We start from the raw sequence: 21,856 nt of genomic DNA, 5'->3' as shown, positions 1-21,856 counted from the left end.
AAAGCAGCTTGCAGACAGATAAAGCCCTGGGGAAGTCAGGCTTAAAACCCAGAGCTCGTCGCACACCTGAACTGCTTCAGCTGAGAGCTGCAAAGTGGGAAGCTATAAACTCTCCTTCTTAAAGGACACCTTTGTAATTCAGTGATAAAATTGCCTTGTTTCTAGCGTGGACCTAAAGGAACGCACAGAAGAGCGAGCCCAGGGTTAAATGCTAAGAGAAATTCCTTCTACCAGCAAATCCCCCGCGTGAACAAGGAGTGCCCAGAATTGCTCCCTGCAGCAATTAAAGCCCACTTTAGCTGTACTCACAGGGAATAAATCCACCTGCAGGCCGCTCCTCTGGAGCCCCCCCAGACAGCAAAGTTGTCACCGTGCACTCCTCGCACGTGGGAGCATCCTGCATCCAAACAGCGAGCGCTGAGCGGGAGGAGTGCTGTGGGTTGGGGTTAGTACTGCTGTTAGGGTTAGGGGTAGGGTTAGTTTTTGGGGGGGGGGGGGCATTGAGGCGATGGGTTTGCAGCGTCCTTTCCCACGTGCTGCTCGGGCAGCGCTCCCACTGCACCGGTGCCGCCGGTAGGAAGAGCTGCTGCTCCACGAGTGGGCTCGGGCTCACAGCCCATCACAAGGGGGGGGGGGGGGGGGGGGGCTTATCTCACAAGCGCCCACCACAAAATGGCGGAGGAGTGTGTGTGTGGGGGAGGGGGGGGGGGGGGGGGGCAGCGCGCGAGCGCTCCCTGCTGGGCGGGGCCGCGCGCGCGCGCTCCCGAAGACAAAAGGCGCCCCCTCCTCCCCCCCCCCCACGCAATTTCTACCGCCCAGCATCACGCATGCGCACACCTCGCCGGGCAGCGCCGCGCGGGGACTTGAAGGGGGGCAGCGCGGTTGCCGCTTGGCGCATGCGCGTTGCCGCACCGCCCCCCCCCCCCCCCCCCCGCCGGCTCGGCGAAGGTTCCGGAGCTCACGCGCGCCCCCTCCCCTCCCGAAACGCCGCCGCTGTCAGTTCACCGCGCGACTCCGGTGCGGACACCCCGGGAGCGGCAGGTAGGGGGGGGGGCACCGCCGGAACGGGTGGGTACCGGTACTGCGTGGGGTGGGGTGGGGGGGGGGGGAGAGGGAGAGAGAGAGAGAGAGAGGTCCCCATCGTTTGAAGCCGCCCCGGTGATAACGGCGGGGGGGTGTGACAGCCGGTGATGGTGATGGGGGGGGCGGCGTTGCGGGGGGTCTCGGCGTTTTTTGGCCGTTTTCTTTGCCCTGTTCCCCGCGGCAGGTGGGGCCGGGGGCTGCGGCACGAGGAGGGGGGGCTGCGCCGTCCGCCCCCCCCGCGCTGCCATCTTCTGCAGCCGCGCTGGGCGGAGGGGGGGGGGGTGGGGATGGATGGGGTGGGGATGGTGGTGGTGGGGGGGCTGCGACGAAATGAAAGGGGGGGAGATAAAAAAAAACGGAAAAACGGATCCATTTTTTTGCCTCCGCCCAAACGCGAACCTGCCGGGAGATGGGGGGGGGTCGGGTGGGGGGGGTGTGCGCAGCCCTCCCCGCCCCGGCGGCTCTTTGTGCCACAGCCCAACGTTGGGGGGGGGGGGGGGGGGATGGAATTGGGGGGGGGTCCATCGCGGTGCACCTGGGCGTGCAGGTGGGGGTGGGGCAGCCGTGTGCCGGGAGGGGCCGCTTCCCTTCGCTGTGTCCCTGCACTGATGTCCGACGCACGGATTCCCGACCGTCATCCACCCCACACCCACATCCACCAAAGGCTTTCCCCCCCCCCCCCCCCCACCCCAGATTCCCCTTTTTATTTTGCATTTATTTTTTTTTGAACCCGGCTCTGAACGTTTGAGGCGTTTCCTCACGCGGTTCGGTGGTGATTTCATTCTGGTTTTTGCCATCCCGTCCCCTCGGCCGTGCTTTGTTCCCACGTTGGATGCTGCCTCCGTACCCACAGCACGTGGACCTCTCCTGGGGTGGAAATTCACCCCCAGGTCCTCTCGTTCTTGCTCAGAGGATGGTGTTGGCTGCTTCTCCCCATCGTCCTCATCCTCTGCGTGCCAAGCGATGGCTTGGGATGCTTCTCAGTGACGGATCAGTCTGGAAAGCAGAGCTTAAAATGAGAGACCTCCTGGCTTGTGGGCTTGTCACAGCACGGTGGCTGGAGGTTGACCTGCCCGTGTTGAGTGAGGGCTGCTGGGCCGCCAGCTGCACCCGGTGCAGATGCAGAGCTGAGAGCTGGGCTGTCATTGCACCAGGATGGGCAGGTGGCACTGCAGGTGAGGTGGGGACTTCTGTTCCTCATCAGCTGGGATGAAGGCAGGAGCAGCAGGACCTCCGCGTGCCCCTCTGCGAGCTCGTGGGGTGCAGCTGGGAGGTGCTGGGGCCGCGGTCCTGGAGTGCAGGTTTGGCTGTGCACACGCTGTGAGCTTCTGGCTCTCCCTCCCCGTTACTCACTCTGTTCAAGTACTGCTCTGAGTATTTTCGGAGCAGGTTTCCCTGCCTTGTTTCCTCCCCTGGCCCTGGATGGCGTGCTGCTCTCTGCTCCCATCCCCTTCCTTGCCACGAGCTGTCCATGCAGCTCAGCAGCACCCGGGTGGGATGAGCAGATGTGTTTTTCACTGTCCCAAGCAGCAGTGCTGCAGCTTTCTCTCTGAAAGGACCCAAATCTGTGCTGTGCTGTGCAGGGGATGAATCCTCCCAGGATGAAAATGTGGGGAACGTGACACATCCGCACATCTTCCATGTAGAGCCCGGGCTGGGTGTGCTCAGGGATGCGTGCTGCCCTTTAGTGGGGCACCCTTTAGTGGGGCACCCTTTAGTGGGTGTCCTTTAGTGCTCCCGTGCCTCGTTTCAGAGCACCGTGTCGTTCCTCTTGCATCCTCATCCTCTCCCATTTGGGATTTGGCCGAACCAGGAGCGTTTGGGTTACAGCTGAGCAGTCCTCACTGTGTGATAGCAGGGAGCAAACTGCTCCATCACGAGGAAAACTATCCTCCATCACGAGGCTTTTAGGGATGGTGGGGGGAGCCACGTTTCACATGCTTTGGGGTCGGGATGTTGTGACCACCACGATGCTTCTGCTTGGGGTCAGCTGTGGAGTGACTGCGTTCCAGCTCCCAAACTCATCCCTTTGGCTTTCCACTTTGCTTAGCCTTGCTGCCTGCTGATGTCCTGGGAGGAAGGCAGCAGCTCCCAGAGGATCTCATAATTGCGTTGCCATCCCATCTGGATGGCTTTCTAGGTTTTTCTGCCCCTCCAGCAGCGCAGTCCCTCCTCCCCCCTCAGGCTCAAGGCAGGCTGGCACCATCCCTGGGGTTTGCAGGCACAGCCCTGCAGTGCTGGGCCAGCAAAGAGAGGAGGGAACCGCAGCAGAAAGTGGAGCTGGATCCATAATCACTCATCTCAGCAGAGCTGGATGGGAGCTGGGGCGGCTCTGCAGGCGGCCGTGGGATTCGGTGCATGGAGCAGAGGGTCGTGGCCCTTAGGAGACCTCGTGAGTACTGAGGTGAGCACGGCTGTGTCTGGAGGGATCAGCATGGCAGGGTGGGCTCCGTGTGCTGGGATCCACGGGCTGTGGGATGCTGCTCCCTGCGAGCACCTGTGGAAATCATAGGCAGCTTACTCCGGGGGCTGGAAGAGGTGTATTTGTGCCTTTAGGCTCGAGTGGATTTCCTTTGCGAGTCTAACGAGCGTTGAGTGCCACCCACTGCACTGCTCAGTGTGTGTGTGGCTCCAGGAGCTGTGGTGCTGCACTGAATGGGGCAGGTGGGGCACATCCGTGGGCATAGGGGGCAACAGCAGCACTCGTGTTTGTGCTCTGGGGTAACGTGTGCGACCTGATGCTCCCGTCGGGGCTGCATGCTGCTGGGCACCTGCCTGGAGCTGGGGATGGGTTTCAAAGTGAAGTTCCTCGGATCTGAGGAGGTCTCACGTGGGAGCCCCGAGCTCCAGCTCGGCACGGTGTGCTCATGCTGGCCTGGAGGTGCGTTTGTGTGCGTTGCAAAGAAGCCTCGGGGATGCTGAAGCTGAACATGGAGAAGCTTGGGCGGTGATTTCCTGTGTAAGAAATGCTTCTCCGGGGTCTGATCTGTGCTTGGCTGAGGTCGTGGCTGTGCTGGCACAGCTTTGGCTGTGAAGTTGTGCAGGGTGTGTGATCCACCAGCAGCTCCGCTCCTTCTTTCCCCCAGAGATGCTCCTTCCCGGTGCAGAGCACATCTGGCCAGCTGTGCACGTCACCAGCTGAGGGCAGAGCACGTCTGGCAAAGGGAGCAAAGCAGTGGGCAAGCAGCTCCTTGCCCGTGGAGGTAAAACGTGCTTGTGCAGAGCTGCAGGCGAGCGTGGTGGGGCTCAGGTTCCCTTCCCAGTGCTGACCCACCTCATGTACCGGGTGCTGAGGGGTTTATTACCCCTCCACTGCAGGTCCCGTGCCCGAAGGGAGGAGTGCTGCTTGGGTGAGGGTGGCGGGAGTGAGCCCAAGGCAAATCCTGCCTCATGTGGTTCACTTTCCGCTCCCCCCGACTTGGAATTACAGGACCCAGTGGGGTGGGTCCCACGAAGTGGCAGAGAGCTCCACATGGGACAGATACCTGCACATGGGGGCAGGGAGCTCCGTGCTTTCCCTTGGCTTCCCATGGTGTGGTAATGGGGAGCCAGGCGGGCCCGTGGAAGTGCTAAACACTGCTCCTAGCTGCTGTCCCATTGCCTTCTCCCCCATGCATCCTTCCTATTCCCATCCTCTTCCATTTGGGGTCTCACGGGCAGACCCAGCCCGCGTCCTGCAGTGCTGTGGGGTCCTGGCTGCTGGGCTGGGCTGGCTGTGCGGGGTCGCTGCCCCGTGAGCTGCATCTGCAGCACTGTCAAGCTGTTGTCAGTGTTGTTGGGTGAAGGTTGTGCAGCCTGCTTTGCCTTTTTTTCCTCGTTCCATCCTAGCTGAATTATCCCCTCCCTTCCCTCCAGGCTACAGAGGAAGAGAGTTCTGAATACTGCGTAATGTGAAAGCACTTCTGAATGCTTAATCTCCCAAATATGTCAGTGCTTTTATTGTGCCTAATAATAGGGTTTATTGTCATGGTTGTCTGAGGTCCCTTCTCGGCTCTGGGACATGTTTCCTCAGTTATTCCTGCTCGCGTTCTTCCCTCATGGGGTTGGGTTTTTTTTGACTCCCTGGGTCTGTGTGCTCTGCCTTGGTGCTCGTTTGAAGTTGGTGCTCAGATGAAGGGCACTCTGGGGCGGCCTGGGTGAAATGGTGTCAGCAGCAGGAGGGAGCTGAGCATCCCGGAGTGATGCCGAAGGGATACAGCACCGTGTGTGTGTCCCACACCCCATCCTGTGAGATGGGGAGCGGTGATGGCTGCGGTGGCATTGCCTCAGTGCTGCAGGAGCATCTTCCAGCAGCTGCTCCCTGCCTCGCAGAGGCGTGACAAAGCACTGCTTGTGCTCTAGGTGTGGCCAGAGCCCGTTCCTATGCTGTCTGTGCTCGTGTGCTGCAGTGGGAAGCAGCAGGGCTGCAGCATGGGCAGCCTTTGTGTCGGTGGTTGGAGAGAGCCCCGTGTCCTTACAGAGCATGAGTGGGTCCCCTCGTAACCAGAGACCACGGGCAAAATTATTTTAGGCAAGAGGTGAGGCTGTGATGCAGGCTGTCCTTTCTGCGTGTCATCCGTGTGACAGCAGAGCTGCATTTAGAGCCGAGAGGGGATCAAACCCGGGAGGAGATTGATTGCACCTCGTTTATTTTTAACAAATGTACCAGGGAAGGTTGAGCCCGAATTCCTGGACTTGGGGTGGCCTTAAAGGTGGCCAGTTGTGCCAGCTCATCCACGGTGAGAGAGCATGGGAGGGCTGAAACCTGTCGAGTTTCTTTCTTTCCAGGGTCAGGTAGCAGCGTGTCAGGGGTGCGTGGCTTCCTTTCCCCCTTGGTTCATAGGGTCTGCCCTGGTGAGGCATCCTGCTGCACTCCTCTTTGGAGCTGGATGTTATGGGGCTGTGGGTTTAGGGGTTGAGTGGTCGGCAGCAGAGCTGTGGGGAGGGGGGCACTGATGCTGCTTTGCCACCAGAGCCCGTGGAGACCGCAGCTGAGGGAACGCTGTGGTTTTTGGGGCAGGATTTCTGCTGCTCCCAGAGCGATGCCTGCCGTGGTGCTGTGGCAGTAGCTGGAGCAGATGGTGCTGCTGTCATGGTTTTAATTTCTAGCCATGTGTTGAAACAGCTCAAAATAACTTCAGAAACGAAGACCCAGCCCAAGAAGATCCTTTAAACGTTCCCCTTGCCCTGAGGAGATCTCCTACAACGTGTGTCCACGGCTCTGTCCCGTGCTCTGAGTGGGACCAGTCGTGTTTATAGGCTGGAGCTGTGTCACGGAGCATCTTTTGTATTTAATACCTTCATTACTGTGTCAGCTTCGAATACGCAGAGAACTTCAGCAGAGGCTGTTCTGTCAGGGCTCAGCAAGCGCTGTCAGCACCGTGAAATCAAAGAAAGAGAAGGGGCTGTGATCAAAGCGAGCGACAAACCCGTTCCTTGCGCCTCAGCAGCAGCTCTCCAGCAAGGTGCTGGGGCTCAGGGTGCAGCTGGTGCTGCTCCTCTGCTTCCCCCTTTGCATCTCCAAGGTGAGATGGACCAGTGCCACCCAGCTTCTGGTGCGGTGTGCCCGCTGTGGCTGAGCTGGAAGGCAGCTGTGTGTACCCAGAGCTCCACATCTGTTTCCAGGTGCTTCTGTGCATCAGCACTGAATGCAGTGGCAGCGAGGCAGGGGAGGGGGCTGCCATGCAGGGTGGGTGCTCCCTGCTTGCTCTGAGCCCAGCTGGTGCCAGCAGCTCCTGCACTTGTGCTCTTCCAAAGGCAGCCCGTGTCCCAGAGGGCTCTGTGCATTGCAGCAGCACTCTCCTGCAGCAGAGAAAGAAAGGGAGGTGGCCGAGTGCTGCAGGGAATCCTGCTTTCCCTTCTTCCCGTGGGCTCTGTTCTGTCTTTTTTCCCCACTGAAATGCAGAACGTTGAGTGCAGACTCCTCAGAGCAGAGCGTGCTGGCAGTCTGCGCTGTGTGGATGGCTCGGGGCTGTGCTTGGTTGTGCTTCAGACATCTCTTTGAGCCCCGTGGCTGCGGTGCAGCAAATGGATGCTGCTGTGTGTGTGCCTCTACAGGAGCCTGTGGGAAGCAGATCAGCAGAGCTGTGCTTCCCGGGCCAGCAGTCATCTCTGCTGGGTCCTACAGCACACGGCGAAGCAGTGAGATGGAGCTGGTGTGGAGGTGAGAGCAGAGCTGCTTGCTCAGTGGGCAGAAACACCGTGAGCCAGCGAGCCTGGGGATGTGCATCACCTCGTGGATGGGCTGGCCTGAGTTCAAGGAGCCCTGGCTGGGAGGGCTGAGGTGCTGCTCCGTGCCCCCCCAGCCTGGCCACGTCCAGGTGTCCTGCTCTGTGATGTGCTGTGCACGTGCAAGAAGTCCTGTCAGCTTCTAACCTCCTATTATAGAGGGGAACTGTGATACCCAGGAGAAACTGCTGGCTGCAGTAACAGTTCCTGCTTGTGGCAGACTGCATCCCCGGGCAGGTGAGCCCCACCAGGCTCCTGCTGCCCCCGTGCAAGGGATGCTCATCTTGGGAGCTGCCCTAGAACTGCTCCACGTGAGTGATGGAGCAGTGCAGCAGTTGTGGGGCGGATGGATGGCTGTCTGGTTTCCCTTCGGGCAGTGCAGTCTCTCAGAAAAGCGTTTTCCTCCTCCCCACGGTGTGATTTGAGAAGGTTGTGATGGATGGGGCAGAATGCTGCCGTGTGTCTTAATTCATGGAGCTCCTCTTTGCTGCTCGCCCTGCCCACGTCCAGGCACACCCCAGCACTGCTATCCCCCCCAGAGAGCAGTCTGCTGAGCACCCCAGCGTGGGCTCAGCTCTGCTGTCAGCGTATGGTGACACACACACAGCGTTGGTGACAAAACGTGCACTGCTCCAGTGCCCGAGTTACCAACTCCTCGTGCACGTGGGCTCATGGGAAGGGTTCCTTCACCCTTCTTCCACGTGCAGCCCTCCAAAGCACAGCTCTGCTCGCTGCTCCTGCCTCTGAAGGGCAGTGCTGGGGAAATAGGGGCTGCCAGTGTTCTTTGTTCCCAGATAGGAGCCCACCTTAACCTGCAGCAGCCGAGGAGATGCTCTGATTTCCAGCAGGTCGGGCTGAGCTGGGATGGGAAGAGTCAAAGGGAATTAGCTGGTAAATAAGATCTTCTGCCTTCTCTTTGATCCGCTCTACATGTTCAACTGCTTAAAGGCTTCCCAAGAAAGGATTTTGGTGGAGACCATCTCGTAGCTCTGAAAGGCACAGCAGCAAGATAGTCTAGCAGGGGGCTGGGAAGAAATCCGAGGGTAGCCTAGTAAATCTCCGCTAAAGAGGCTTCCCTTCCTCCACTTGGGGAAGCAGATAGGGCAAGCTCTGAAACTGCTGTTGCTTCCCTTTCTGCTGCTGTGTAAGCCCCTCTGATCAGAGCTTTAATCTAGCTCAGAGCTCTGCAGAGCACAGAGGGAGCTCGGCAGCCCCAGCCCCTCCTGGGAGCACACGGAGGAGGGGACGCAGTGCTGGGACGGTGGGATCAGAGGTGAGAAATAAAGGTAGGAGGGGGTGGGAGGAGTGATGGTTGGTGAGGTGAGGTGGTGGCTGTGAGGGGTGTGCTCACCGTGCTGCTCCCAGTGGGCTCCTGTGTGATGCTCGGGCACCGTTCTGCGGCCGCTCATCGCTGCTCGGGGTGGGCACGGAGAGGTGCCTGGATAATCTGTGCTCCTCGTGGCCGCCCCGTGCGGGGTGAGCAGCTGCTGGGCCAGCCCTAAGCTGATTGGGGTCGGCAAATTCTGGTAGTTTAATTGTCAGCAGCGCCGAGGAACTTGGCAGCACGTGAGTGGCCCTTGGCTTTCCTCCCGCAGTGGATTTACTGACAGTTCCCAGAGCTCTTGTCTCTTCAGACCCAACGTTTCCACTCCTTTTCAGCGCTGTTGGTGAAGAATCGTGGCATCTCGTTGCCTAGGGTTCGCCCTTAGTGCCCTCGCCCTCCCCTTTCCCCATCTCCTTGCCATAGCTGTGGGTCCTGCTGAGCCAGGGGAAGGTCCAGGCCTGCAGGGACACAGCAGCACCTGAACCCGAAGGTTTCCTCACTCCTCGTCTTGATCACGTGAAGCTCCGTGCCGTTTCTCAGCTCGCAGTTGGTGAGATCACCATCCACAGCCCTTCATCCTTCAGCTCCTTGGGAGCACTGAGTACAAAAGGAGATGAAAAGGAAGCTGCTTATGAATGATGAAGGTCCTTTCAGGCTGATGTTACATCCCGGGGCCGTCGCTCCGTTTTAATTGAGTAATTCAAACGAAACCATGCTTTTTTTTTTTTCTTTTCTTTCTTTTAATAAGGAACCTGTTTGTGTTTGATCACCGCTCAGAGTGCTTGCGTTTATTGTGTTTGTTTTCAAGTAACACGAGCTCGCCAACCTTGCAGGTTAAATAACAGAGAAGGCAGCCGAGCAGGGAAGCGAGCACCTGGGGCTGCTCAGCTGCACGCAGGGCCGTGGAGGCAGAGCTCCTGCTCCCTGTTTTCCTCCCATCACATGGCTGGTGACAGCCTCCAGCAGCTCCTCCAATCCACAGTTTATTTGGGGACTTTCAGCCCATGCGAATCGAATGTGGGCTCCCAGGCTGGTGGAGGCAGAGCTGTGGGTGGGGGACAGCCCTGCGTGGCACGGTGAGCTGCTGCTGGAGAGCTCATCCCCTGGCACCAGAAGCATTTTCGTGCTGCTTTGTGATGCTTTGTGTGTCACACATGGCCCACGAGCTCTGCCGAGGCACAGCTGTGTGGATCCCTGCATCTGTTTTCTTGCTCTCAGTTGGGTATGTTGTTTTCAGCTGTGTCATTGCATGGAGACCCTACAGCAGGGTGGTAAGAGTTCAGGCTGCCAGGCTTAATTTGGGACCTCAGCCCCCCCAGGTGGGAGTGCAGTGTGTGCCCGCAGCAGCAGAGGACGAGGGCTGTGTGCTGGGCAGTGCCATGTCCTGGCTGCCCTGCGGGGACGCCGGGTCCTTCAGCCTTCAGCTCTGGGTCTGGCTTTTGGGGTCACAAGGTGAGAAAACGTGCTGCTGGATGGGAGAAGCTCCTTTCAGACACACGGGGCTGCTCTGTGCCCTGTGGTATTGGTGTGCTCTTGTTATGTGTTGCATAGAATGGAGGGGTTGGCAGGGACCTTAAAGCCCACCCGCTTCCAACCCTCTGGGTGCCCCCAGGACCCATCTGTGGCTGTGGGCACCTCCAGGGATGGGCACCCCCAGCTCTGGGCAGCAGTGCCAGCACTTCATCCCCTTCTGGGTGAGGAAAATGACTTTTTCTTCCGCTTCAGGTATCTTTGGGGCTTTGAAAGCTGTCGGTCAGCTCATCATCCCATATCCCCAGGACACAGCTCCAGGCGCGGAGCAGAGCGGTGCCCTCAGAGGTGGCCGTGGTTAAACTCATTCCTCGGGTTCAGCCTGAGGGACGTGGCTGGGTTGCACATACAGAGTAAATTGAGGCAGGCTGAGCTCGGGGGTCTGCCTGCTGTCCTCCTCGGGCACTAAGAGCCCCACAACTGCATCCTTGCTGCACACCAAGGCAGCTGTAGGGCTGGAGGAGCTGCTCACAGCACGGTGGGCTGTTGCTCCTTAGATAGGGTCCCCGTTTGGTGGGGGTGGTTCTGCTGGAGGTGGATAAGGTGCTCGGGAGGGTTTGTGCTTTATCTTCATAGCAGAGCGTGCTGCTGCAGTTTATCTCTGTGCAGCTCTCCTTGATGTGGTTGTTTGTTCCCGAGCTGTTGCTCCGAGGTGGGGCCGTTCCCGTGGGGTTTTTGGAGCATCTTTTCTCCTTCATGTTGTGTTTTTCCCCAGGAGGGGTTTCCCCCTCTTCCACTTGAGAAAGGAAGCAGAAGGATCATCGTTCTGGGTGCCAGCTGTAATTTGGATGTGCACTTTTCAGACCGTCTTTCTTTCAAGAGCTCGAGTCTAAACTGAGCAGGTTTAATGAGCTCTGAATTGCATTTCCTTGTGAATCTCGTGCTGGAGCAGAAGCCCAAAGCAAAGCCAAGACTTTCCCCGTAGAGTAGAAGTGCTGTGGGTGCATCCCCAGGCTGCGCGCATCGCTGTGAGGTCCTGACTTCTGCTGTCAGGAACGCTTTCAGCTGAGGTGCACAGCAGATGGGAAATAAAAAGGGGCAGAACAGACTCGAGTGTCCATCAGGGAGCCATAAAACGTCTTTGTGGAGGATGTTCCTGGTGAATATGGCTGCACACTGAGCTGGGAGAGCTTTGCAGCCAGGAGATAATGGTGCTGCTGGCTCCTTGGGCCTCACCCGCTGCACCGTGCCCGCCCTCGTTTATTCACTCCTCAGTTGCTGCTGAGGTTTCATCAGCCTTGTTGTGATGCCTCTCCATCTCAGCCCTCGGAGGGAGAGCCTCTTTGAGGGGGCACAAAACAATGGGGCACAGCACGAGGGCGCCTGACCCCACTGGGGGATGCTTGTGTCAGCCCCCAACGTCCCGCTGCGTGTCCGTGTCCTGCAGCCAAAGCTCTCAGGGGATATCTGAGTGGGTTTTTGTTGTTGGATCTTTGCGGCAATGCCTTTTTCCGTGTGACACAACAGCTCCCTCCCTCTCATCTCTGAAAAATTAATGGCTGTATCCTCCCGAGCCCATCCCTGCTCCTTCAGCTCCTGCCACGCGTGGAGCTCAGCAGGAGCAGGGCTGCGTGTGTCCAGCTGCGAGCAGAGCAGCATTGAGGGCCTTCATGCAGCACTCAGACACCAAAACGTTTCTCTGTGGCACCAAACAGCAGCAGCAGCTGGTTGGTGGTGGGCTGGCTGGGTGCTGGTGCCCTCCTGGGCTGGCTGGGTGCTGGTGCCCTCCTGGGCTGGCTGGGTGCTGGTGCCCTCCTGGGCTGGCTGGGTGCTGGTGCCCTCCTGGGCTGGCTGGGTGCTGGTGCCCTCCTGGGCTGGCTGGGTGCTGGTGCCCTCCTGGGCTGGCTGGGTGCTGGTGCCCTCCTGGGCTGGCTGGGTGCTGGTGCCGCCCTGGGCTGGCTGGGTGCTGGTGCCCTGGGCTGGCTGGGTGCTGGTGCCCTGGGCTGGCAGCTCTGTGGCCTTTGCTGAATCACTGCTCGCTGCTGCCCTGCCAGGGCTGCACTGCTGCTCTGTGCTGTGCTCGGAGGAGGAGTGGAAGATCTCAGCTGAGCTCTGGCTGCAGGATGAGCAGATGAACCTCCCCGGTGGGGAATGTGAGCTCGCTGGATGTTGAGCCAGGAGTCGGTGCTCTCTGGATGGGGGCCCTGGAAATTCTTGTCCAGAGGCAAAAAAAGCATGAAATGTGGCTTTCCAGGGAGGTGGGGAGAGGCACTGAGTGCTCTTGTCCACAGAAGTGGTGGGAGGAGACAGGAAAGGAGGCAGCAGAAGACACGAGTGAGCCTCCGTGAAATGCAGCACGGGGGATCAGCGGGTGTCTGCCCCTGGGTGAGCTGGGCAGCAGAGCTGTGTTAGTGCCTGTGGCTGTCTGCAGGGCTGGGGGGGCTCTTAGGGACCACCAGGAGGGAAAGGGATCAGAACTCTGCTCCATTTTGCTGCCTCTAGGGCAGCACGAGGGGAAGCTGCTGCGCGTGGTCCCAGCTGTGCCTTTGGGGCAGAGCTGCTCCTGTACCTTCTGCACACAGCAGCAGCACATCCACACTCTCACATTCGTGCTGAGCTCCTTTTATGCTCTGTACACTGAACTAATGTCACGTTTTTGTGTTTCGCTGCTAACCAGCCCTGCAAATAGTACTGCAGAGGAGCCAGATGACATCAGGATCTCATCAGTGTGATCATGTGAGCCCTGGGAGGAGGGCAACCACATGTCCAACAGGGATGTTCATTTCTGGGCACACCCCTCCAATAAGGTTCTGGCAAAAAGTGGATATCTAATTCCTTCCTCCTTTATACCTTCGTTTTTGTGAGTGACTTTCTTTGGAGGCAAGTCCTCAGTACAGTAATGTCAAAGCTTTGTAGCCATCAAAGGCAGAAATGAAACTGTGCAGTCATCTTCCTAAGGCTTAAAAAAGCTGGGCAGGGGATCTGGTTACTGCCATTTGAGCTTCTCCTGCTCAGTTCCATATATCCATCTGATTTATTGCCAGCAAACAAAACCACGTGAGTTTGTTTCCTTGCTGCCAGTGACCCGAGCCTCGCTGCTGCACTCGTTTGCACTAATAGCTGGTTATTAATCACTGCCAATGGCTGCAGTGATATCAGCTGTTAGGGAGCCAGCTGAGATCCACGTCTGTCCGATCAGTGCAGAGGATGAGGAGGGACACGGTGTCTGCTGCTGGGCTTGGTTCCTCGAGCCCTCTGAGCTCCTGGTTTGGTGCTTCAGCACTCCCCTTGTGCTGCCCCTACTCACTGAGCACGGATGAAAGATGCTCCTGGTGAGGCTGTGGGGATTGTTTCAGCACAGGCGTGAAACCCGACGGGCAGAGCTCGCCTTGGGCTTCCCTGCACGCCGTGGTGGGATGCCAGGTCTCAAGGAAAGGAGGCAGATCCTTTCTTGCTGTGGATGAAGGATGGAGGATGCTTGGTGCTCCTAGGGCACGGCTGATGAGCGGAGGTGGTCGTGTGGAGCTGTGTGTGGGTGCACACAGACGAGGCTCCAAGCTTTGCCTGACACCCCCGTGGCCTTTGTTTCCTCCTGCAGGTAGCTTGGCTGATTGATGGCAGAACCACGTCAGGACATGATGGAGGACCACGCAGCCAGCCAGGAGAAGCAGCACATCCCCTCAGGTGAGCACCTCCAGCAGGACACGGTGCAAAGGACTGCCTGAGCCCCTGCTGAGAGCAGAGACCCGAGCCCTGGGGACGGCCAGGAGGAGATGGGTGTGTGTATGGGGGAAGCCTGCACACCAGCTGCCTGCGGGCAGTGAGCGTGGGGTGGCCCACGGGGAGCTCTGCTGCTCCTGAGCACAGGAGGATGCTGCTGTCTGATGTCGTTGCCCAGCAGGGGCACTGACTGCACGCTGTCTAGACCACTTGTCCTCTTCCTGCTGCAGCTTGGCACGTGTATGTTTTTGTGTTCACTCCTCGGTTTGCTATGAAAACACGGCACTGCTTTTATTTCGAGACACAGCTCAAGGGTGCTGCTTGCTGCCTGCTTTTCTCACCTGCACAGGGCTGAGCAGAGAGCTGTGGGAGCTGGGCAGGAGTCTTTCGTCCCACATTTCAGAGCTGCACTTCTGAAGAAATCCTTTCCTCTCTCATCCCAGCACGGTTGAGCTCACACAACCCCAGCAGACTCGGTGGGGCTCGCTCTTGGCTGTGCTTCACGTACACATCATCTCGATTTCATTTTCTTGAAGTGCTTTGCACACAGCTCACCCCACACACGTGGGTTGTGTCTGCCGAGGAGGGACCCCGTGGCATTCACTCGTGGTGGGCTGCATTTCAGGCTGATAGCTTCTCTCAGCTCGTAGCCTCATCTTTGCACGTCGCAGGTTCCCAGAGATTTTGCTTTTATTAGTTTGGATCTTCTTTTCTCATGGTGTTATTTCAGTTAGTCAGCCTCCTTGCAAAGAGGAGCCTTGTGCTTTGTGCTGTACTCATCCAGCAGCCCGCTCTGGGAGGGATGGCTCTAGAAATGGCACAGGGGACAACAGTGACTCAGGTGCACCTCTTTTCTGCTCACGTTGCCGAGATCTCCTTTCCTGCTCTGCCATCCTCTGCTGTTTCTCTCTGTCCAGCCCCGTGGGTTTTTTCCTTTGGCTTCTGCTTGTTCTTTTTGGCCATGGCACTGGTGCTTTCGGTTGGCATTTCCACGCTTCGCTTGCTTCTCAGTCGAGGTGCTGTGCCCTCTCCTCTTGGCTGCAGCAGATCTGGGCTGTGGAGGTTTGTAACACGTCAGCCACGGACTCACGTAGCCGAGGACCTGTTGTAAGCATCTGAATGTTTTCCAGGCTATCCCCTTCAGATTCCAGTCGATGATGGATCGGATGAGCCTGTCTCTGAAACCTCTGACGCTAAGAGCACCCCAACTACGGAAGGTGGGAGCTCTTTGACTTACTGCTTTGAAACGGATGGGGTCGTGGTGAGCCTTGCCAGGAGGCACGTGCTGCGTCCTGCCGGGGTGTCTCAGGAGCATCAGTGCTCTTGGACGAGTGCTCTGCCTTACTCTCATCACAAATGAAGACAGAATTCCCTCTAAAGGTGAAGAGAGCAGGTTGGAGGGCCCGAGATGGAGAGCAGAGATGGAGAGAGCGAGGTGTTGCTTGCAGTTGAGCGAGCTGCTGGCAGCTCGTGTCCTGGAGGCTTTTCACACAGTGACCACGGGCTCAGAGCAGCTGGGAGCAGTCCCACGCTGTGTGTGGGTCCACGGCTGTGAACCACCAGGTGCTGCCAGCCCGTCCTGCTCTGTGTTCCCTCTCACAGTGAGGCGCTGCTCTTTTTTTGGTCCCTGTATATTGATTTGTGCTGGAGCAGTGAGGTGGACAGAGTGTAATACAGCTTTGAGCTGGTGATGTGGGAAGGACTCGGGGCATTGCTGTGCTGCTGCACAGTGTCATCTGAATGCTGTGTTCTGGAAGACATCTTAATTTGGAAGTAAGCCAGAGCCTCGGCCGTTGTTTTAATGAGTTGTTTTAACAACCTGCACTTCCTGTGTTTCTCTGGCTGCTTTAACCCCAAGTATCTGCCTCTCGGAGACTCCAGGTAAAGGGATGAGCTTGCAGAGATGATCAGAAATGAAAACAGGTGGAGATGTTGGCGGCTCCAGCCCTGCCCTGCTCCAGGTGTAGGCTGTCAGTGAGCTCAGGAGTGCGCTGGAGACGTGTGCTGTGTGTGGCTGTATCCCTGCGGGAGCAGCTTTGCTGTGTCGTGCTCACGGTCTCCCTCCACAAGCTCTGGCTGCAGGGAGGGAGATGGATGCTTCCCAGAGCACGGTGCCCTTCAGGAGCATCCTCACCCCCCGGGGTTTCGCCACTCGCTGGCTATGTGAAAGCTGCGTTGTTTTTCAGATGCCACAGCACCTTTAGTGGAGGAAGGAGACCAAGAGGATCAGCACGGGGAGATCCCAGAAGGAACCACAGGTGAGGGAGACCAAGGTGCAGCTTCATCTCTTGCTCCAGAGAGCTGGACTGGTCAGTGCTGAACAGTACTGCTGCAAAACCTTTGCAAGCACGCTGCGCTCCTCACGCTCTCTTCTTTCTTCTCCACGGCCTGCAGAAACGCTTCCTAGCTTCCAGCTGTCCTCTTGCCTTCCCCAGGAACCTCGCGGCCTTTGCTTCTCTCTTTCTCAGCTCCTCATCTGACAATCTTTCTGGCTGTGGTTCCTGCAGAGCCCACCCATCCGTGCAGCAGTGCGCTCACTGCAGGACCTCGCTGCTTCTCTCGCTGGCACTCTTGCTCAGCTCAGCCCACTCAGTGCTCTTTGGGGAGGCAGGGGAAAACCAGGCCACTGCAGCACTTCTCGGGCTGCTGGCACCTCTTGGAGATGATGCAGAGGAAGCCAAGCTGCTCCTTCAGCCCCGGTGCTCCGTGGGGACCTGGGACTGCTTCTGCAGGGAGGAGTGAGGGTCTTTCAGAGGAGATCAGGGCAGGAGCTGCTCGGGCAGTCAGGTCTGGCTGTGAAAAATGAGTGTGTGGTCCCCGTGCGGTGGCTGCTGGGTTTTCCTGGAGGCATCAGGCAGGTCCTGAGAGAGGCAGCGTGCTCCTGGCAGCACCCAGACACGAGCACAAGCCCACAGCTCTGCCTGTGTTCCTGTTTGGTACAGACCTGGGTTAGCTGGCAGCAGATAGCCCGGGAAGAGCTCGTTACAGAAAACTGGAGGGAGGATGAGATTGGGCTCAGGTCAGAGACATCAGCGCTGCCAGCTAGGTAGGGGTAGAGGAGGGGCTATAAATCCATAATTTTCCCTGCTCAGTGCTCGAGTTTCTGCATCTCTGCCTGAAGGAGCTTTGTGCTAACTTGCCGTTCAGGGTGTGCAACTCGGTGAAGCACGTTGGTACAGCACACGCTGAATAAATGTCATGGCACCCATCGTTGGCACGGGGCAGTTGCCTTTCTGGTACTGCCCTGCTCGTAATGCTGCCACGACGGGCAGGATCAGCAAGGAGGTAAATGCATTCTCCAGAAGCATGCTGAAGCTTAATGCTCGTGTTTTGATGGTGTTTTTCCATTCTCCCTCTGAACTGGGACCAGCTGAAGAGGCGGGCATAGGAGCCACCCCCAACCTGGAGGACCACGCTGCAGGAGATGCTGCTCAAGGTTAGTCAGAGCTCTGTCCCTGGGCTCGGGTTGCTGCTGGGGGGGGGGGAGGGGGTTTCTTCTGTAGTGTAACTGCTTTGCACCCTGTGGGCAGTTGTGCAGCTCCTGTGGCTGCCAGGAGGGTCACACACACTTGGTCACACACACACACACACACACCCAGCTCATTTCAGGCAGCTCTTCACTCATCGCTCGGCTCTCTCAGATGGCTGAAGCACTGATGCTTGTTTGGCCAGTGGCAAAACAGAGCATCCTCTAGGCGAGAAAACATCTCAGACAGAGCCAGGATGGTGCAGCTGGCCAGGAGGCACTGCTCAGCACGGCACCGGGTCACGGTGGGACCCTGCGTGTCCCACAGAAGGAGTGGATTATCTGGCTCTTGAAGCGTGGTCTGCTCCCTGGTAGCTCCAGTTTAGCACTCAGGGTGGGTTCTTTCTGCATCCCAGTGTCCAGGAATGTGACTGACAGCAGTCCCAGAGCAGTGGCATTTAATCGTGGGGCAGATGGAGGGGTTGGAGTCACAATGCCACAGCTGCCTGGCTCACATTTCTACGCAGCAGCACTGGTGTTGTGTGCTAGCTAAAGCAGCCGGTAAAGCCCGTTCTGTAAGGGAGTTTTGTGGGGTCGTGTTCTGCTCCTCAGGCTGCGCCTTTCTTCCTCATGGCTGTGTCATCCATGTCTTTGCAAGAAGCACAGAGATCTTTGCTTTCCCAGCTCAGGGCAGATTGAGGGCTTTGCTTTTCACACAGGGCACAGTTACGTGCAGTCTGCTCCCTGCCTTTCCTTGCCTGTGTGGTGCTCCTCAGGCTGGCAGCTCTTCTGTATTCAAAACAGTGACCGAGATGGTTAGCAGGAGAGGGGAGAGTTATCTCTGCTGTCCCTGTTGGTCTGGTTCTAGCTGCCAGGATTTTAGTGAGAGCTTTCTGCCTTGTGCTGGGCTGTCCCAGCTGGCAGGTAGCTGGGGCTCCAGGGGAGGATGGAGCACATTAAGAGGGGCAGAGGGCTTAGGGCAGTTTGCCTGCATTCAGGGTGAGCCCTCCATTGCTCCATGCATCTCTGCTTCGGTTGGATGAGTTTTTAGCAGAGCAGCTTCAGCTCAACCAGAATATCTGGCATCACACAGCACTGCTGCGTGGAATGGCAAAGCTCTGTGTCGTGCTTCGAGATCAGCAGTGGAATAGGATTGTCTCTAAAAAAAAAAAAAACCCCAAAGATGTGCATCTCTGTGACCGTATGTTTGGGGTTTTAGATGTCCCTCTTCCTCCTCTGCCCCAGTGATGGCAGCAGTACTGGAGCTGAGTGGGTCCACAGCCCAGCACTGCTAGTTCACTTCCAGTCCTTCCCACCGGGGCTGTGCCCAGTGGCAGTAAGAGAGCACACAAAGCAGGGCCCTTCCCCAGGCTCGTTAGAAGTGATCTGGAGGTGGATGAGAAGCTGGACGTGTTCCTGCCTTCTGGAAACCTCTCAGCTGAGCCAGCTGGCAGTGCAGGTATGGGGTCCTGGCAGTGCTCTGCTCCCCCACCCGCTGTGCCCGACCCTCTTTCCAGTTCCCACAGAGGTCAGAGTTCCTTTAAAAGCAGCTGTTTGCCCTCTGGATGGGGCAGCTCTTATTGCTAGGACAGATCCCGAGTTTCTCTTCCGTGTGATGTGTCTGACTGCCTGTCTGACCTGCTCACTCTTTGCCCACGCTTCCCACTCTGCATCTTCAACTCCAGGGGAGCCCAGCTGTCCGAAGCTGCAGCCTGGCCCTCGGGAGCACGTGGGAGATGGGATCGGAAGGGGCAGCCTGCCTGCAGAGCAGGTAGCTGGAGTTCCTCTGGAGCCACAAGGGACAAAGCCTGCGGCCGCAGCTCCCACCAGGATCGAGGTCACCATCCCAATCCCCCTGGAGATGTACCAAAGCATCAGAGCAGCTGAAGACAGCAATGAGCTGTGGGATCGTGGGGGCAGAGAAGGCATTGGTGTGGATGCAGCAGTGGGAGAGGAGCTGGGCCGTGCTGTGTGCACCGTGGGGCTGCCAGGGGGCACTGATGCCCCACAGAGTGCAGATGGGCTGTGTCCTTCGTACCCTGGAGCCCCTCTGAAGGAAGGTGCCAGCAGGCAGGAGGGAGATGAGGACCGGGATATTGATGAAGCTTCTCAGCAGGGTTTGCTTGCTGTGGTGGGGCAGTGTGTTTCTCCAGGACCTGAAGTGGGCTCTCGTGCAGCACCGACCGAGGAAGCTCTGAAAGGAGAAGGCAAATCCAAAGATGTCCTCAGAGACATCCCGACAGAGGCACTGCTTGTCGAATGTGAAGCACGTGAAGCAGAAGGCCAAGAGGAGAGACAGCTGTTGAAAGGGGAAGAATCACACGTAGATGTCACCCCATCTTCTGAGACCCAAAGAGGAGCTGAGAGCGGGGAGGGAGGGGGTTCTGGACCCTTCCCAGCAGCAGCCAAACCCCCCGTTGGGTTACAGGAGGGCAGGGAAGACAGAGATGCTGCTCTGGAAGAGGCAGCAGCGGATCCAGGTGAATGCCAGGCACCCAGGAGGAGGCCTGGTGCCCGTGCTGCAGATAGAGCTGTCAGTCGCGTTCCTCTCCTCAAAGGTGTGTGCCCTGTTTGCCTGCCTGGAGCTCTCGTTGGCAGTGGCTTGCTCCCAGGGCTGCCTGAAGCAGTCCTCCAGCTTGCTGCCTCCTCCTGAATCCTGCTGCTTGGGACGTGGCCTGGACCTCTGCTGTGAACTGATCCACAGAGCACCGCTGCTTGTCCCTCTCCTTGGGTTTAACCCTGGATGTCCTGGCGTTCTCGCCAGCCCCCGATGCTTTGGTTTTGCATCCCTTGCATGGCGTGTCCCCGGTCGTGCTTTCTTCTTTTTTTCATGTGTTTAAATTCCTTTGGATCTTTGGGCTGGGCTCCTTAACCCAGAGAAGACAGATTCTGGATGGATGGACGTGGCAGCATGTTGGAGCGGGGCTAACCCAGCTTGTTCCAGCAGGGCACATGCTATTAGATCTGCATGTGTCCTCTGTCCGATCCAGTAACTCTGCATCAGCTTTCCCCAGGAGGAGGGAGGAGGAAAAACATCACTGAGGTGGCATGTCAGCCCCAGGAGAAGGTCCCACGTTGGTCCTTTGCGGATCACATCTTACGCAGCATCGTGCTTCGATCCCAGCTCAGCATCCCTGGGTGCTCTGATGCTGTGGCTGTTTGGGGTGCGTGGAGGCCTGGCTCCTGGGCACATCTCACTCTGTGTGTGTGTGTCTCTGGGCTGAGCACTCAGGGCAGTCGGACCCCGGAGTGCTGATGCTGCAGCAGGTCTCAGTTGTGGCTGTCCACAACAAAGGGTTGAGTTCACCCCTTGCAGCGTGAGCATCCCTGCAGGCACAGCAGCTCTCGGGCCTCTTTTTTTCCTCCAAGGAAAAGCTGTTTCCCAGTTCCTGGGGATCCAGGAGGAGCCTGCTCAGTGCACAAGTGCAGGCTGTGCAGCAGATCGTGGTGCTGAGCTGCAGCAGGAGGACGCACAGCAAAACCTGTTGGTCTCTTGCCGTGTTGCAGCTCACTCTGGTGGGGCTGGCCTCGGGGGAGCTCTGCCTTTCACCCCCAAAAACTGGCTGGAGTGCTGGAAATCCTGCTCAGCCTCTCCTCCTCCGTGCTCTGCAGCAGGGAGAAGCGTGCTCTTTGCTGCATGGGGTTCACGAATTAGAAGAAGAAATGGTTGCTGTGGCTTTTCCCCTCGGAGCTGAAGCTCATCACACGTGCTGCTGGCACCAGCATGGCTTGCTGTTGCTGCCGTGGGCTGGGGATGCCTTGCCCAGAGTCAACCAGTTCAACGGAAAGGATCCTTTGAATTCATTAATGGGCTTTTTCAGAGATGCTTTGTGGCCTCTGCTGCAGCTCTGGGAGCGGCTGCTGGGGTGGGGTTCGGTGCCATAGGTGGGCTGACCCACTGGGGCTGTTCCCGAGCACTGGGACGAATGCCAGCAGCTTTTCTTCCCAGATCAGGGAGGAATTGGCCAAAGGTTCAAAGGAGGGCCTTTGTTAGGAGTGCCTCCCTCCCAGCTTCTCGTTTCATTAGCAGCCTGAAACACCACCGTGTGCTCGGCAGGAACCAAACTCAGATTCAGACCCCACAGACCCTGACCCAGATGGGAGTCACAGTGCTGGGGGTGGGGGGGTCAGGAGGAGCAGGAGGTGAACGCTGCTGGGCAGAAAAAGCCTCTTTGCAAAGTTAACCCCCCAGAGCACGGATTCTGAGCAGGTCGTGGGCTGCGTGGTGTTGGCTTCAGTGATCTGTGGCACAGACCTTGCCAGCTCTGCCCTTGACGGAGCAGTCCCACGGAGTGTAACTGTGTGTTTCCATTTGTCAGCTCGTATTGATAGCAAAGACAAGGAAGGGGCTGAAACTGATGAAAAGAAACCCAAGGTAAGCCAAGGGGGAGAAGCAGAGGTGATACCCTCCCACCGTGTGATGGCATCCCCAGCTCCTGCTCCCGCCGTGGGAATCCTTGCCATTACCCTCCATTATTTTCATCTCCCCGTCCCCTGGTTTGGATGGTGCAATCTGTAGTGATCTCTGAGGGCAGGAGGGCGAATCCAAAACGTGAAGGGGAGGGGAGGGAAAGGGCAAGGTCAGC

At 57.9% G+C, this 21,856-nt stretch overlaps 2 protein-coding genes across 18 annotated transcripts in view; one reads left to right on the top strand and one right to left on the bottom strand.

Annotated features, from left to right (window-relative positions):
• KANSL1 (KAT8 regulatory NSL complex subunit 1) overlaps window positions 1–21,856 on the bottom strand; it is a 104,489-nt gene that overhangs the window by 5,685 nt on the left and 76,948 nt on the right. The window lies entirely within an intron of this gene.
• The window catches only part of MAPT (microtubule associated protein tau), a 30,173-nt gene continuing 9,264 nt past the window's right edge, over window positions 948–21,856 (top strand). For 6 of the 15 annotated variants that reach the window (XM_065747237.1, XM_065747234.1, XM_065747236.1 and 3 more), the window contains exons 1-7: window positions 951–1,041; window positions 13,683–13,768; window positions 14,935–15,021; window positions 15,991–16,062; window positions 17,175–17,240; window positions 18,956–19,828; window positions 21,590–21,645. In XM_065747237.1, the coding sequence (XP_065603309.1) occupies window positions 13,699–13,768; window positions 14,935–15,021; window positions 15,991–16,062; window positions 17,175–17,240; window positions 18,956–19,828; window positions 21,590–21,645 (1,224 nt within the window). In that variant the 5' untranslated portion in view covers window positions 951–1,041; window positions 13,683–13,698. Of the gene's footprint in view, window positions 1,042–13,682; window positions 13,769–14,934; window positions 15,022–15,990; window positions 16,063–17,174; window positions 17,241–18,955; window positions 19,829–21,589; window positions 21,646–21,856 lie in introns of all 15 variants that reach the window. The other 9 variants (XR_010622864.1, XR_010622863.1, XM_065747239.1 and 6 more) reach the window with 3 other exon arrangements.

This window comes from Cyrtonyx montezumae, unplaced genomic scaffold (genome assembly GCF_038088225.1).
Source record: "Cyrtonyx montezumae isolate F1298 unplaced genomic scaffold, pur_monq_1.0 scaffold_43, whole genome shotgun sequence".
NCBI classification, from domain to species: Eukaryota; Metazoa; Chordata; class Aves; order Galliformes; family Odontophoridae; genus Cyrtonyx; species Cyrtonyx montezumae.
The sequence above is the reverse complement of the archived record's forward strand: the minus strand, read 5'-3'. Positions and strand labels throughout refer to the sequence as shown.